The sequence below is a fragment of the Hypanus sabinus genome, chromosome 7 (assembly GCF_030144855.1).
Source record: "Hypanus sabinus isolate sHypSab1 chromosome 7, sHypSab1.hap1, whole genome shotgun sequence".
Taxonomy (NCBI): domain Eukaryota; kingdom Metazoa; phylum Chordata; class Chondrichthyes; order Myliobatiformes; family Dasyatidae; genus Hypanus; species Hypanus sabinus.
Genome location: NC_082712.1, coordinates 10564149 through 10576160, shown reverse-complemented (window position 1 = coordinate 10576160; position 12012 = coordinate 10564149). Strand labels below are relative to the sequence as shown.

The window sequence follows — 12012 nt, the reverse complement described above, 5'->3', positions numbered from 1 at the left end:
GCCAGCGACGGTGGTAGAGGCGGATACGATAGGGGTCTTTTAAGAGACTCTTAGATAGGTACATGGAGCTTAGAAAAATAGAGGGTACGCTGTAGGGAAATTCTAGGCAGTTTCTAGAGTAGGTTGCATGGTCGGCACAACATTGTGGGCCGAAGGGCCTGTAATGAGCTGTAGATTTCTATGTTTCTATGTAAATGGGTTTTAAACTGGCGATTAAAAGTGTCAAAACTGTCAATTAGTTCTGGGTATTGAATTCCGCAGTTGAGAAGCGTACTTCAGAAAACCTGACCTTCCAATTACCTTTCGAGGGAGATAGTTTGTAGAGACCGGCGGAGAGCGCGAGTCAAATCGAAAACATTCTGTCATATTTCTTATTACTTTAATGGCAAATAAGAGAACTTCAAAGTTAATTTTTAAAGGTACAGGAAGTCGGGTAGCTAATCCGAGAGCGATATGTTCTGGTTTCCGCAGATGTTTCGCCTTTTGGCCGAGTTTTTGTGATTCTATGGTTTTGCCGGAATTTTGCTGTATTTTACGGGTTTTTTTTTGGTCGAATTTCTGTTCTTGCGGCGTTCCTGTATTTTTGCCTTGATTTACAGCGCTGTGGGGGCTTTCTGCTGGGCTTTTCAGAGAAGTGTATTTGCGATTTGCAAGACTTTTTTGGACAAAATCTTTCCGCGAATTTGCACCTGCCTGTTTTGGTTTTATAGAAGTTTCGAATTTTCCGGGGGAGTACTTGCAGCTGAAAAGTGATTCCGATGTCGTTCAACTCCAGTAACAATCGCCCACACAATCCCTTGGAAACGTGCAGTCAAGAGCAAAGCCTGATTCTATAGAAGCTTCAAACAAACTTTTCAATGCTTGCGTGACTTTCATTTAAAGCGTGCTGGCGGATTGAACTCATCCCAATGAGCGGAGTGTGTTCTAGTTTCTCAGGGTCGCTGGAGACCCGCCTCAAACCGCCATTGGCTCCTTAGTCAACCGGTCTCTGTCGATCATCTCCAGACCAGCACTGGTTGGATTCAGCGGATGTCGATCAGTGGTGTGCGAGTCTGTTGGGAGGGGGGGGGGGAGAGTTTACGGGGAGAGCGAGTTACTAAACTCACCGATACTGCGCTTGTCGGCACCGGTTTCTGCTGTTTCAGGTGGGTGATCGTTCTGGAAACGGGTCCGGTGTACGGGAGCCTGGGTGGGGGTTGTTTTGGGTCGCTGGGAGTGGTGCTGAAAACATGTTGGATCAGAAGGAATAAGGAAGGGTAATCGTTGGCTCTGCGGGAACAGTTCCGAATCTGCCGAGATGGTACCGGGTCTGCGGGAGTGGTGGAAGAAGTGTGCGGGGCGGGGGGGGGGGGGCGGTGTCTGCGGGAGCAGAGCTGGGAATGTGCCGGATCGGTGGGAACAGTGCTGGGAGTGTGCGGGGGGTCTGCGGGAATAGTGCTGGGAGTGTGCGGGGATGGGGGGAGTTCTACGGGAACAGAGCTGGGAGTGTGCTGGGTGGGTCTGCAGGAACAGAGCTGGGAGTGTGCAGAGTCTGTGGGAACAGAGCTGAGTGTGTGCGGAGTCTGCGGGAACAGAGCTGGGAGTGTGCGTTGTCTGCAGGAACAGAGCTCAGTGTGTTGGGTGTCTGCAGGAACAGAGCTGGGAGTGTGCGGAGTCTGCGGGAACAGAGCTGAGTGTGTGCGGAGTCTGCGGGAACAGAGCTGGGAGTGTGCGTTGTCTGCAGGAACAGAGCTCAGTGTGTTGGGTGTCTGCAGGAACAGAGCTGGGAGTGTGCGGAGTCTGCGGGAACAGAGCTGGGAGTGTGCGTTGTCTGCAGGAACAGAGCTGGGAACGTGCCGGGTCAGTGGGAATAGAGCTGGGAGTGTGCGGGGGGGGGGGTTCTGCGGGAATAGAGCTGGGAGTGTGCGGGGGGGTTCTGCGGGAACAGAGCTGGGAGTGTGCGTTGTCTGCAGGAACAGAGCTGGGAGTTTGCGGAGTCTGCAGGAACAGAGCTGGGAACGTGCCGGGTCAGTGGGAATAGAGCTGGGAGTGTGCGGAGTCTGCAGGAGCAGTGCGGGACCTATCAGAGGAGTGCGAACGTGTGCGTGGTTTATGGGAAGAGTGGCGCGCGTGGGCCGGGTATGCAGGCGTGCTTCTGGGTGAACAAGCTGCATTTCCTCAGGAATTGGTGGAGCTCACACCGACACTGGCAGCCTGACCTGATTCAGACCCAAAGGTTTTATCAGCGGCTGCACGAATCGGGTCATACTAGACCCAGGGGGACTGGTCGATCTTGAGTGGGTCGCTCAGAAACCCGGGTTTGCCTGGCCGGCAGACAGTAGCTGCAACAGTCTGGTTGTGTGACCTATTAATTTTATCCAGAGGAGACAGATGTAACGAGAGTTGTGGGGGCGGGAATGGCAGGGAAGAGATTTGCTCAGTGCGGGCAGTTGTTTTGACCTGGAATGTGAAAGGGGTTGGGCGCTGGAGCCAGCAAATTCCTGACACACACCGATAAATAATATGTTGGTCCTGCAGATTTGGAGTTACGTGGTGGAGCAGGGCAGAGGAAATTGGTTTAACTTTGTTGCATGTTGATTTATTTGTTTATTGAGAGACACAGCAGCGTAACAGGAGCTTCCGGCCCAATGAGCCCATGAGACCAATTGACCTACAAACCAGTCTGTCTTCGGACTGTGGGAGGAAACCGGAGCATACGGAGGAAATCCACACAGTCACGGGGAGGACGTGCAAACTCCTTACAGGCAGCGACGGGAATTGAAACTGGGTCCCCAACCGCTACGTCAACGTGCCGCCCACGTACGTCCTGAGATACAGTGAGAAGCCTGCCGTCCGGACGCAGTATTCCGTGTATAAATACATTAAAGATGAGCTTCATTTGTCACACGTACAATCAAACATACAGAGAAATGTATTATTTGCGTCAACGGCTGGCACAGTCCAAGGGAATGCCGGCAGCCTGCGAGTGCCGCCTTGATTCGTGCGTCAGCGTGGCATGCCCACAACTCACCAACCCTCACCTGTACGTCTTTGGAAGGAAACCCGAGCACCCGGAGGAAACGGACGTGGTGGCAGGGAGAACATGGAAACTTCTTACAGACAGTGGCAGGAATTGAAAGCATTACAATTAATACCACACTACTGTACTGGCCATCTACTAGGTAATGCAGAAGGGGAGAGAAGAACAGAATGTAGAATAAAGTGCTACAGTTACAGAGAAAGTCTGTAGGCTTCCGTCAGTCTCGATAGACCATGGATTTGCACCTTGGAAAGTTTCCAGGGCGCAAGCCTGGGCAAGGTTTTTTTATGGAAGACCGGCAGTTGCCCCAGCTGCAAGTCTCCCCCCTCCGTGCCACCGATGTTGTCCAAGGGAAGGGCATTCGACAGAAAGTGCAGGCAGACAGATAGGCAGCAAGGGCCATGACGTTGGATTGTGAGGTCAAGTGCTTATCGTACAACAGAATTGTAACAGTGGGATAAGAGCCCACACAGCAGTCTTGCAAGAGTAGGACTGAAGCTGCCTGTTATGTTTTGTAACTTCAAAACATCAAACTAGTTCAGAAGAAGACACGGGAGTCCAAAAGGCAGGTCCAACTTTGAACCAGGCACGCACATATCACATGGTACTGTGATGACATAAGCAATTAACATATTTTACATGTAACCCGTAATTAATTATTTGAACGAACGAGAATGCTTATATATATATACACACACACCAACTCGCTCAAATAGAACTGAAATTTGAACACGACACTGTCCTTGATACAGACTTTTGTATCTTCAGCCCGATGGGAGGGGTGAGAAGAGGGAATGTCTGAGGTGGGTGGGAGGATGTTGGCTGCTTTACTGCGGCCGGCAGAGAAGTGTTGACAGAGTTATGGAAGGGAGGCCGGTTTCTCTAAGTTGGGCTGTATTCACAGCTCTGCAGTTTCTTGAGGTCTTGGGATAATGACGGAGGTTTGGTTGTCGCTGCTTGGTTGTGGACCATTGTGTGGGATTTTGGACGGGTGCCTTTAGGAAGTAAGTATACAATGGAGACGAGTCTCTGTGGCTAGCCAGCTGAGGATGGAGCAGTACAGACCCTCCTGTCGACACAGTAAAAGGCTTTAGTCACACAGCAGGCAAAGTCAACGTTTATTGAAAAAGGATTTGGCGCTTTCCCGGCGTACATAATGACTAAACTCTCACCTGGCTTTCAGGTATCAATTATAACCGGCATTTTGGTGACAAATGTTGCCAGTGGCGGAGTTTGCCGTGGAGACTTCAGTTATAATCGATACCTGTACCCAGCTGGAAGCCGGAAAGAGTCTATTTGTCAAGGTTCACTGTAAAGTGCCCAAATCCGTGAGCACTGGAGCAGTGAAAAAGTTCCTACAACAGCAGCACAGGGCCATGGCATCAGATAACAGCATTCACAAGGAAACATCAATTAAACATAAATTATGTACAAAGAACTCAATTAGAAAAATATACAAAGTCCATTTAGTACAAAGTGATCAGAATGCTCATTGCGTTATTAAACAGTAATGATTAGGGTTGCGCTGGTCGGCTCGAGAGCCCAATGGTGGAAGGGAAGTCGATGTCCTGAACCTGGTGGTGTGGGACTGCAGGATTCAGTCCCTCCTGTCCGTGGGAGCTGTGAGAAGATGGTGTGGCCGGGTGGTGGTGTGGGACTTCAGGATTCAGTCCCTCCTGTCCGTGGGAGCTGTGAGAAGATGGTGTGGCCGGGTGGTGGTGTGGGACTTCAGGATTCAGTCCCTCCTGTCCGTGGGAGCTGTGAGAAGATGGTGTGGCCGGGTGATGGTGTGGGACTTCAGGATTCAGTCCCTCCTGTCCGTGGGAGCTGTGAGAAGATGGTGTGGCCGGGTGATGGTGCGTGACTTCAGGATTCAGTCCCTCCTGTCCGTGGGAGCTGTGAGAAGATGGTGTGGCCGGGTGATGGTGTGGGACTTCAGGATTCAGTCCCTCCTGTCCGTGGGAGCTGTGAGAAGATGGTGTGGCCGGGTGGTGGTGTGGGACTTCAGGATTCAGTCCCTCCCGTCCGTGGGAGCTGTGAGAAGATGGTGTGGCCGGGTGATGGTGTGGGACTTCAGGATTCAGTCCCTCCTGCCCGTGGGAGCTGTGAGAAGATGGCCTGGCCAGGTGATGGTGTGGGACTTCAGGATTCAGTCCCTCCTGCCCGTGGGAGCTGTGAGAAGATGGTGTGGCCGGGTGTTGGTGTGGGACTTCAGGATTCAGTCCCTCCTGCCCGTGGGAGCTGTGAGAAGATGGTGTGGCCGGGTGGTGGTGTGGGACTTCAGGATTCAGTCCCTCCTGCCCGTGGGAGCTGTGAGAAGATGGCCTGGCCAGGTGATGGTGTGGGACTTCAGGATTCAGTCCCTCCTGTCCGTGGGAGCTGTGAGAAGATGGTGTGGCCGGGTGGTGGTGTGGGACTTCAGGATTCAGTCCCTCCTGTCTGTGGGAGCTGTGAGAAGATGGCCTGGCCAGGTGATGGTGTGGGACTTCAGGATTCAGTCCCTCCTGCCCGTGGGAGCTGTGAGACGACGGCGTGGCCCGGACGGTTGGGATCTTTGACAATGGGTGCTGAAACCTTCTCTCACCTTCTGCATTCGCCTCGATGTCTCGATATTCCTTGACAGCGATAAAGGGGGCTTTAAATGGCAAACATCGACTCGCGTCCCGTCTCGAAGTTACTTCGCATCGAGGCCATCTGTGTATGTGCTCGCTTCCCGGTATCTTCTTGGCGACAGCAAAGCACAGCGTCACTCAAACGATCTCCAAACTTTACACTTCGGGCTCTAACCATCCCAGAGACTCAATTAAAGTGAGAAACAGACGTAAAAGAAGTAAAAAAAATACTTTCGTGAGCTATCTGGAAGATGTCAACCGAGGAAGCGTTGTGCGCTGGCGCCACGTTGACCGGAGAAGACGTCAATTTCATTGTACCCGCCATCAAGGGCATGTATACAGAAGGTGCTGGAAAAGGGCCAGCAACATCGTGGAGGTTCCCACACACCCTGCTCATGGCCTGTTTATTCCACTCCCATCTGGGAGGAGGTTTCGTAGCATCCACACTTGGACCACCAGACTCAAAAACCGTTACTTTCTCGACAAGTAAGGCTGAGCAACACTTCCAGCCACTAACCCACCCCCCATACCCCAACCACCACAACTTTATAACTTCCTGTCAGTCACCTCACGTACAGACACTCCTGTGCCTAGCGTTACTTAATGGACATACAATCAATCCAGGTACATAAGCTATCTTATGGATTTATATTTATTGCGTTTTTTTTTTAATTATTGTGTTCTTTATCTTGCTGTAGTTTTGTTGTGCTGCATTGGTTCCAGAGTAACAATTATTTTGTTTTCCTTTACTCTTATGTACAGGAAAAGGCAGGGTGGAGGTGTAAGGCACCCCTTCCCTCTGAAAACCCGCAGGCCACCCCTGCACAAGGTGTAGCACCTACTTACCCCCCCCCCCCACCACCCGATCAGAGTCACATGAAGCCATGCGAGCAGGTGTATGAGCAGCTGGTGAATATCACAAGCCCTGGGTTTCTGACCACTGACCCCAGGCAGTCAATCTATGAAGAGTATTGATAATGACTGGGGCCACCCCTCTTGTAAAGGCACTGCCTGGTAGAAGGCAATGCCAAATTGCCAAGTACAATCAAGGTCATGGAAAGACAACGATAGCCCAAGTCATACGACACGGCACATTATGATGATGACTGGAAATTACATTAAACAATCTTGAATCTTGAAGAGGGTTGCCCCATACACAACACATGATGTGTACACTGGTGTCTTGATGCAATCAGGACACAACATCCTGTGCTTCTTAGACACAAAGTATACTGGAGATGCTGGGGTCAAAGCAACACGTACAACAAGCTGGAGGAACTCAGCAGGCCGGACAACATCCATGGAAACAAGCAGTCAACGTTTTGGGCCGAGGGCCTTCGTCAGAACTCCCAAAGTCCAGACATTGCAATATATAATAATAAAAAGATAATTAATTAAAATAAATAGTCTATAGATAGGCATCCATTAGTCTTGTGAGACCATGGATTTGCACTTTGGAATGTTTCCAGGGCATAGGCCTGGGTAGGGTTTTATGGGAGACCAGCAGTTGCCCAACCTGCAAGCCCGATGTTGTTTTCACAAGACCGGTGTTGTCCAAAGGAAGGGCACTAGGACCCAAGCAGCTTGGCACCGGTGACGTTGCAGGGCAATATGTTGTTAAGTGCCTTGCTCAAGAACGAAACATGCTGCCTCAGCTGAGGCTCGAACCAGTAACCTTCAGATCACTAGACCGATGCCTTATCCACTAGACCACACGCCAACACAAAAATAAATAGTGCAAAAGGAGCAAAGAAAGAAAAATACAGTGAGGTAGCATTCATGGGTTCATTGTCCTTTCAGAAATCTGATAGCGGAGGGGAAGAAACTTCCTGAAATATTGAGTGTGCGTCTTCAGGCTCCTGTACCCCCTTGATGGTAGCAATGAGAAGAGGGCATGTCCTGGGTGATGGGGGTCCTTAATGATGCTCCTACTCTTTGAAGCATCACCTTTCAAAGATATCCTGGATGCTGGAGAGACTAGTGCCCATGTTGGAGCTGGCTGAGTTTACAACTTTCTGCAACTTTTTCCGATCCTGTGCACTGGCCCCTCCATACCGGTTAGAACGCTCTCCACAGTACATCTGTAGAAATTTGCAAATGTCTTTTCCAACATTCTGCAACTTTTTCCAATCCTGTGCAGTCACACCCCTTCCCCCAGACCAGACGGTTAGAATTCTCTCCATGGTACATCTGTAGAAATTTGCATTGTAATATACTTCTTAAAAATCCCCATTGAGCAGAAGATACAAAAGTCTAAAAGCACCAGGCTCAAACACAGTTTCTATCCTACTGTTAAAAGACTATCAAAGTTCCCAAGTACGATAAGATGGGTACTTCACCTCACATCCTACCTTGTCACGGCCCCGCACCTTGATGTCTGCCTGCACTGCACTTTCTCTGTAACTGTAGCACTTTATTTTGCATTCTGTTATTGTTTTACCCTGTACTACCTCAATGCACTGTTGTAATAAAATCTATCGAAGGGAGTAGGCTCTCAATTATTTTGGGCTGAGACCCTTTGATACAGCCCGACTTGCCGAGTTCCTGCAGCATTTCCTGTGTGTTGATCTGGATCTGCAACACGTACAGAACCTCTGGTGTTTAGACTGTAAGACTAGAGGCAGAATTGGGCCATTTGGCCCGTCGAGACTGCTCTGTTATTCCTTCATGGATAATTAATTTTCCATCTCAGCCCCATTCTCCTGCCTTCTCCCCATAGCCCTCTTCTTAAATGCTGAATGATTATATACGGAGGCTGAGCAAGCTGGGTCCATACTCGCTGGAATACAGAAGAATTGCAGGTGATCACAGTGACACGTAAGAATCTGAGGAGGATTGAAAGGTGTGTGCTGAGAGCATGTTGCAAGTAGAGGATTAGTTTCAGAATAAAGGGCATAGTTTCAAAATAAGAGTACTTCATTTCAGTTGGAGTCGAGGAGAAACTCTTCTCCATTAGAAATCTTGTTCCTTAGAGGGTATAGAGGCACAGAGTACTAAAGCAAGACCTTCAGCCCATCTATTATCCCCGCTAGTCCCGTCAACGTGGGCCATAGGCTTCCACGTCCCTCTCATCTGTGCACTTATCCAAACTTCTCTTTAATGTTGCCATTCACCCATCACTGGTAGCTTGTTCCACCCTCTCAACACCCTCTGACAGTAGAAGTTCCCTCCGTTAAGCATTCCACCTTTCACCCCTAACCCATGACCTCTCTCGTTCTAGTCTCACCCTACTTCCGTGGAGACAGTGACTGACTTTTTTTTCAGGGTGTATACTGACAAAAAGAATTCAAATGCAGAACTGAGGGCCAGATGCTGGACACCGGGATCTACCCGACGTCCGCTTTTGGCTGGCACGTGCACAACGGGCTGACTGGCCCTTCTCTTCCCGTGAAATCATCGGCTGGAAGGTTAACTAACTCTTTCTCTTTCGACAGGGGCCGTCTGTTTTTGGATTTGGTGGTCCCATTTTGGGAGTATTCCCCGGCTGCTGGCGTGCATTGGGATTTCCCGAGGCCGGAAGATGCGCTTGAAAAACACAGCAGAAGATTGAGGGGGTGCGGCGACTTCAGTATCTGGGACGTCCCTTCCCCCTTGGCCAACCGGTATCAAAATGGACGGTTTGTGCAGTCGTCGGATCTGGATGTGGACGGTAGAGTCAGTATTTGCTACCCAGCCCTGCTTGTCACTGAGATAAGATGGGAACCTACAAGAATGGCAAATTTCCTCTCTGCTGGGATTTAGTGAGGATGCAACATTGCCAGTTTTATAAAAGTCTGCATTACTGAAATTCGCGGAACATTACGTCCCTTGGGATCTGGGTACATTGCATCGGGAAGATGAAGTTCAGAGCATACATGAAGGTGTTAGCTCTTGCTTTGCTCCCACTCTCTGGGTTTCTGATCCTGGCTTTCCGAAACCCTGCTGCTCGGAGTGAGAAGCCCAGCCACCTTGCGAGGGACAGCCTCCTGGAGCGGCCGAGAGGCAAGGGAGGAGACCCACCGGGGAGAGCGGGGGTGGACTTTGTGTCCTTGTTCAGTCCGGTCCACCAGCCTCCCCCCTGCCGGCCGTACCAGGACCTGATGGTGCTGGTGACATCGGCCCCGCTCCACGTTGACCGCCGGGACGCCATCCGGGGGAGCTGGGCGCGGCGCCGGCTCTCCAGTCCCTTCTCCTGGCAGGTGGTCTTCCTGGTCGGCCGGGCCACGGAGCAGAGCGCTGAGGCCGCCGTCCAGGAGGAGCAGGAGATCTTCGGGGACCTTCTGCTCGGCGACTACGTGGACACCTACCGCAACCTGACACTAAAGGTCATGCACGGACTGAGCTGGGCCACCAGCGCCTGCCGACCCTCCTACATCCTGAAGACCGACGACGACTGCTTCGTGAACACTGACCGTCTGCCCGGCTTCCTGGTGAGGGACAATCCGATTAGGACGGGACTCTACACGGGATCGCTGTTCCCGGCCGAGCGCAGAGACGTGATCCGCGACCCCGGCAGTAAGTGGTACGTGTCGCGGCAGGACTATGGGAGGGAGCGCTACCCGCCCTACGCCAGCGGGGTGGGCTACGTAGTCTCCCTGGATGCCGCCCGCGACCTGCTGGCGGCCGCCACCTCCATCCGGCCCATCCCCGTGGAGGACGCGTACGTCGGTATCCTGGCGGAGGCAGCCGGCATCACCCCGCAGGACAGTGGACGCTTCACCAAGCACAATGTGAGCTGGCGGGTGTGTAACTATAGGTACCTGATGGTGATCCACCAGCTCAGCGCCCAGCAGCAGCGCCTGGCCCACAGCAAGATGGTGCAGGCGTGGACGGCGTGTCCCCACAGCACCGACATCAGCAACTGGGACTGAAGCTGGCTGGCTGATTCACAAAGTGGTCGAGTGGAAGGGAACCGAAACTTCGCTGTTCTGGGACTATCAAATGGTTCCTTATTACGATAGTCTGGGCTCTTGTCCTCACCGTCTGATCAGCCAGTGAGTCTCGGCTGTTTATTCTGCCTGACCTGCTGAGTGCCTCCAGCGTCTTGCGTGTGCTGCTCTGGATTTCCTGCTCATAAGAACGCAATAATAAAAACACTAAATATAAATTCATAAGACAGCCCATATACATTGATTCTATGTCCATAAAGTGACACTAGGCACAGGAGTGTCTGTGCTTAAGGTGACTGACAGGAAATGATAAAGTAGTGGTAGAGGGGGTGGGGTGGGGCAGGGCGGGTGGAGGTTACTGCTTGAGAAATGTAACGGCCCTGGTGTGAATGCCTTCTCCCTGATGGGAGTGGGACAAGCAGTCCATGAGCAGAGTGGGTCGGATCCTCCATCATGTTCCTGGTCTTTTTCCCGCACCTTTCTGTATACAGTATATGTGAAACCCCGCTGTTTTCCTGGCTGTAAGGAATACTCAGTCTGGTCCCGCCAAACCCGTGAGACTGAGACGCCCCCCCCCCACCCCACCCCTAACCCCGGTTTGTGTGGATCCTGTGTTGGTGCCTAGAAATAACTGACAGCACACTACATACGATTAAAGGATTTATATTTATGAATCTTAACTAAAGAGTGAGTAAATAAAAGAGAGGAGTAAAACGAAAAGGCCCGTTATAATTGAACAGTCAAACGTGCACAAATTGGAGCCCAACTCTCCCCAAAATTCGTACTCACCGACCCTCAGTCTATCTACGCGCCCGGCTCCAGCGAATCATGGTCCTGCACCCCCCCCCCACCCCACCGGATCGAATCCCGTGTCCGGTCGTCTGTCTCCAGCATCTTCCCTCTTGATCTCCCGCTGAAGCAAAGACCCCAGCTCACATTCCAAAGCACCCGTTATCTCTAACCACAACCCGAGCACGGCTTCTGCAGAAAGACCATTACGTTAGGGGTGAAACCTTTCCCAGGGCTTTACATATGTCATTGACGGTGGGTAAGCTAGTAACGCTGATGCATTGGGTAGTTTTACTACCTGTGGCAGAGACTTCCTGACAACCCCAGTGCAGTAATGCAAGCGTTAGATGCTCTCCACTGCACATTTGTAGAGTGGCGTAAGCTTAGATGTCCCCAGTCCGGCTCTCTTCAACTTCCTCGGAAAGTAGGGGCGTTGGTGAAATTTCCTGATTGTGTCGCATGTGTTTAGAGATTATGAGAGCCCCGCTGTTAAGTGTTTCCCCAGTAGTATAATATGGACTCTTGACCTCACAGTTTGATCAGCCTGCCCTGATGGAGAATCTTTGCCTGAAACGTCAACTGTTCATTCCCCTCCATAGATGCTGCCTGATCTGCTGAGTTCTTCCAGTATTTGTGTGTACGTTGCTCTGGATTTCCAGCATCTACAGAATCTCTTGTGTTTGTGTCTTCATAATCTACCTCTCTCTAATCTTACACCTTATTG

The 12012-nt window shown here is 51.2% G+C and overlaps 1 protein-coding gene across 3 annotated transcripts; it reads left to right on the top strand.

The window, feature by feature from the left end:
• Positions 1-1047: 1047 nt before the first annotated feature.
• LOC132396559 (beta-1,3-galactosyltransferase 5-like) lies at positions 1048-11287 on the top strand. 3 transcript variants are annotated; one of them, XM_059974201.1, is made up of 2 exons: positions 1048-1145; positions 9066-11287. In XM_059974201.1, exon 2 carries the CDS (start codon positions 9468-9470, stop codon positions 10479-10481), a length of 1014 nt encoding a protein of 337 aa, XP_059830184.1. In that variant the 5' UTR covers positions 1048-1145; positions 9066-9467; the 3' UTR covers positions 10482-11287. The 3 variants fall into 3 exon arrangements, with proteins under 3 accessions (XP_059830184.1, XP_059830186.1, XP_059830185.1); XM_059974203.1 differs by lacking the exon at positions 1048-1145 and adding an exon at positions 2008-2799; XM_059974202.1 differs by lacking the exon at positions 1048-1145 and adding an exon at positions 2847-3161.
• The last annotated feature ends 725 nt before the right edge of the window (positions 11288-12012 follow it).

Coding starts and splice junctions, on each gene's coding strand:
- LOC132396559 (XM_059974201.1), top strand. CDS start 9,468: ATGAAGTTCAGAGCATACATGAAGGTGTTAGCTCTTGCTTTGCTCCCA.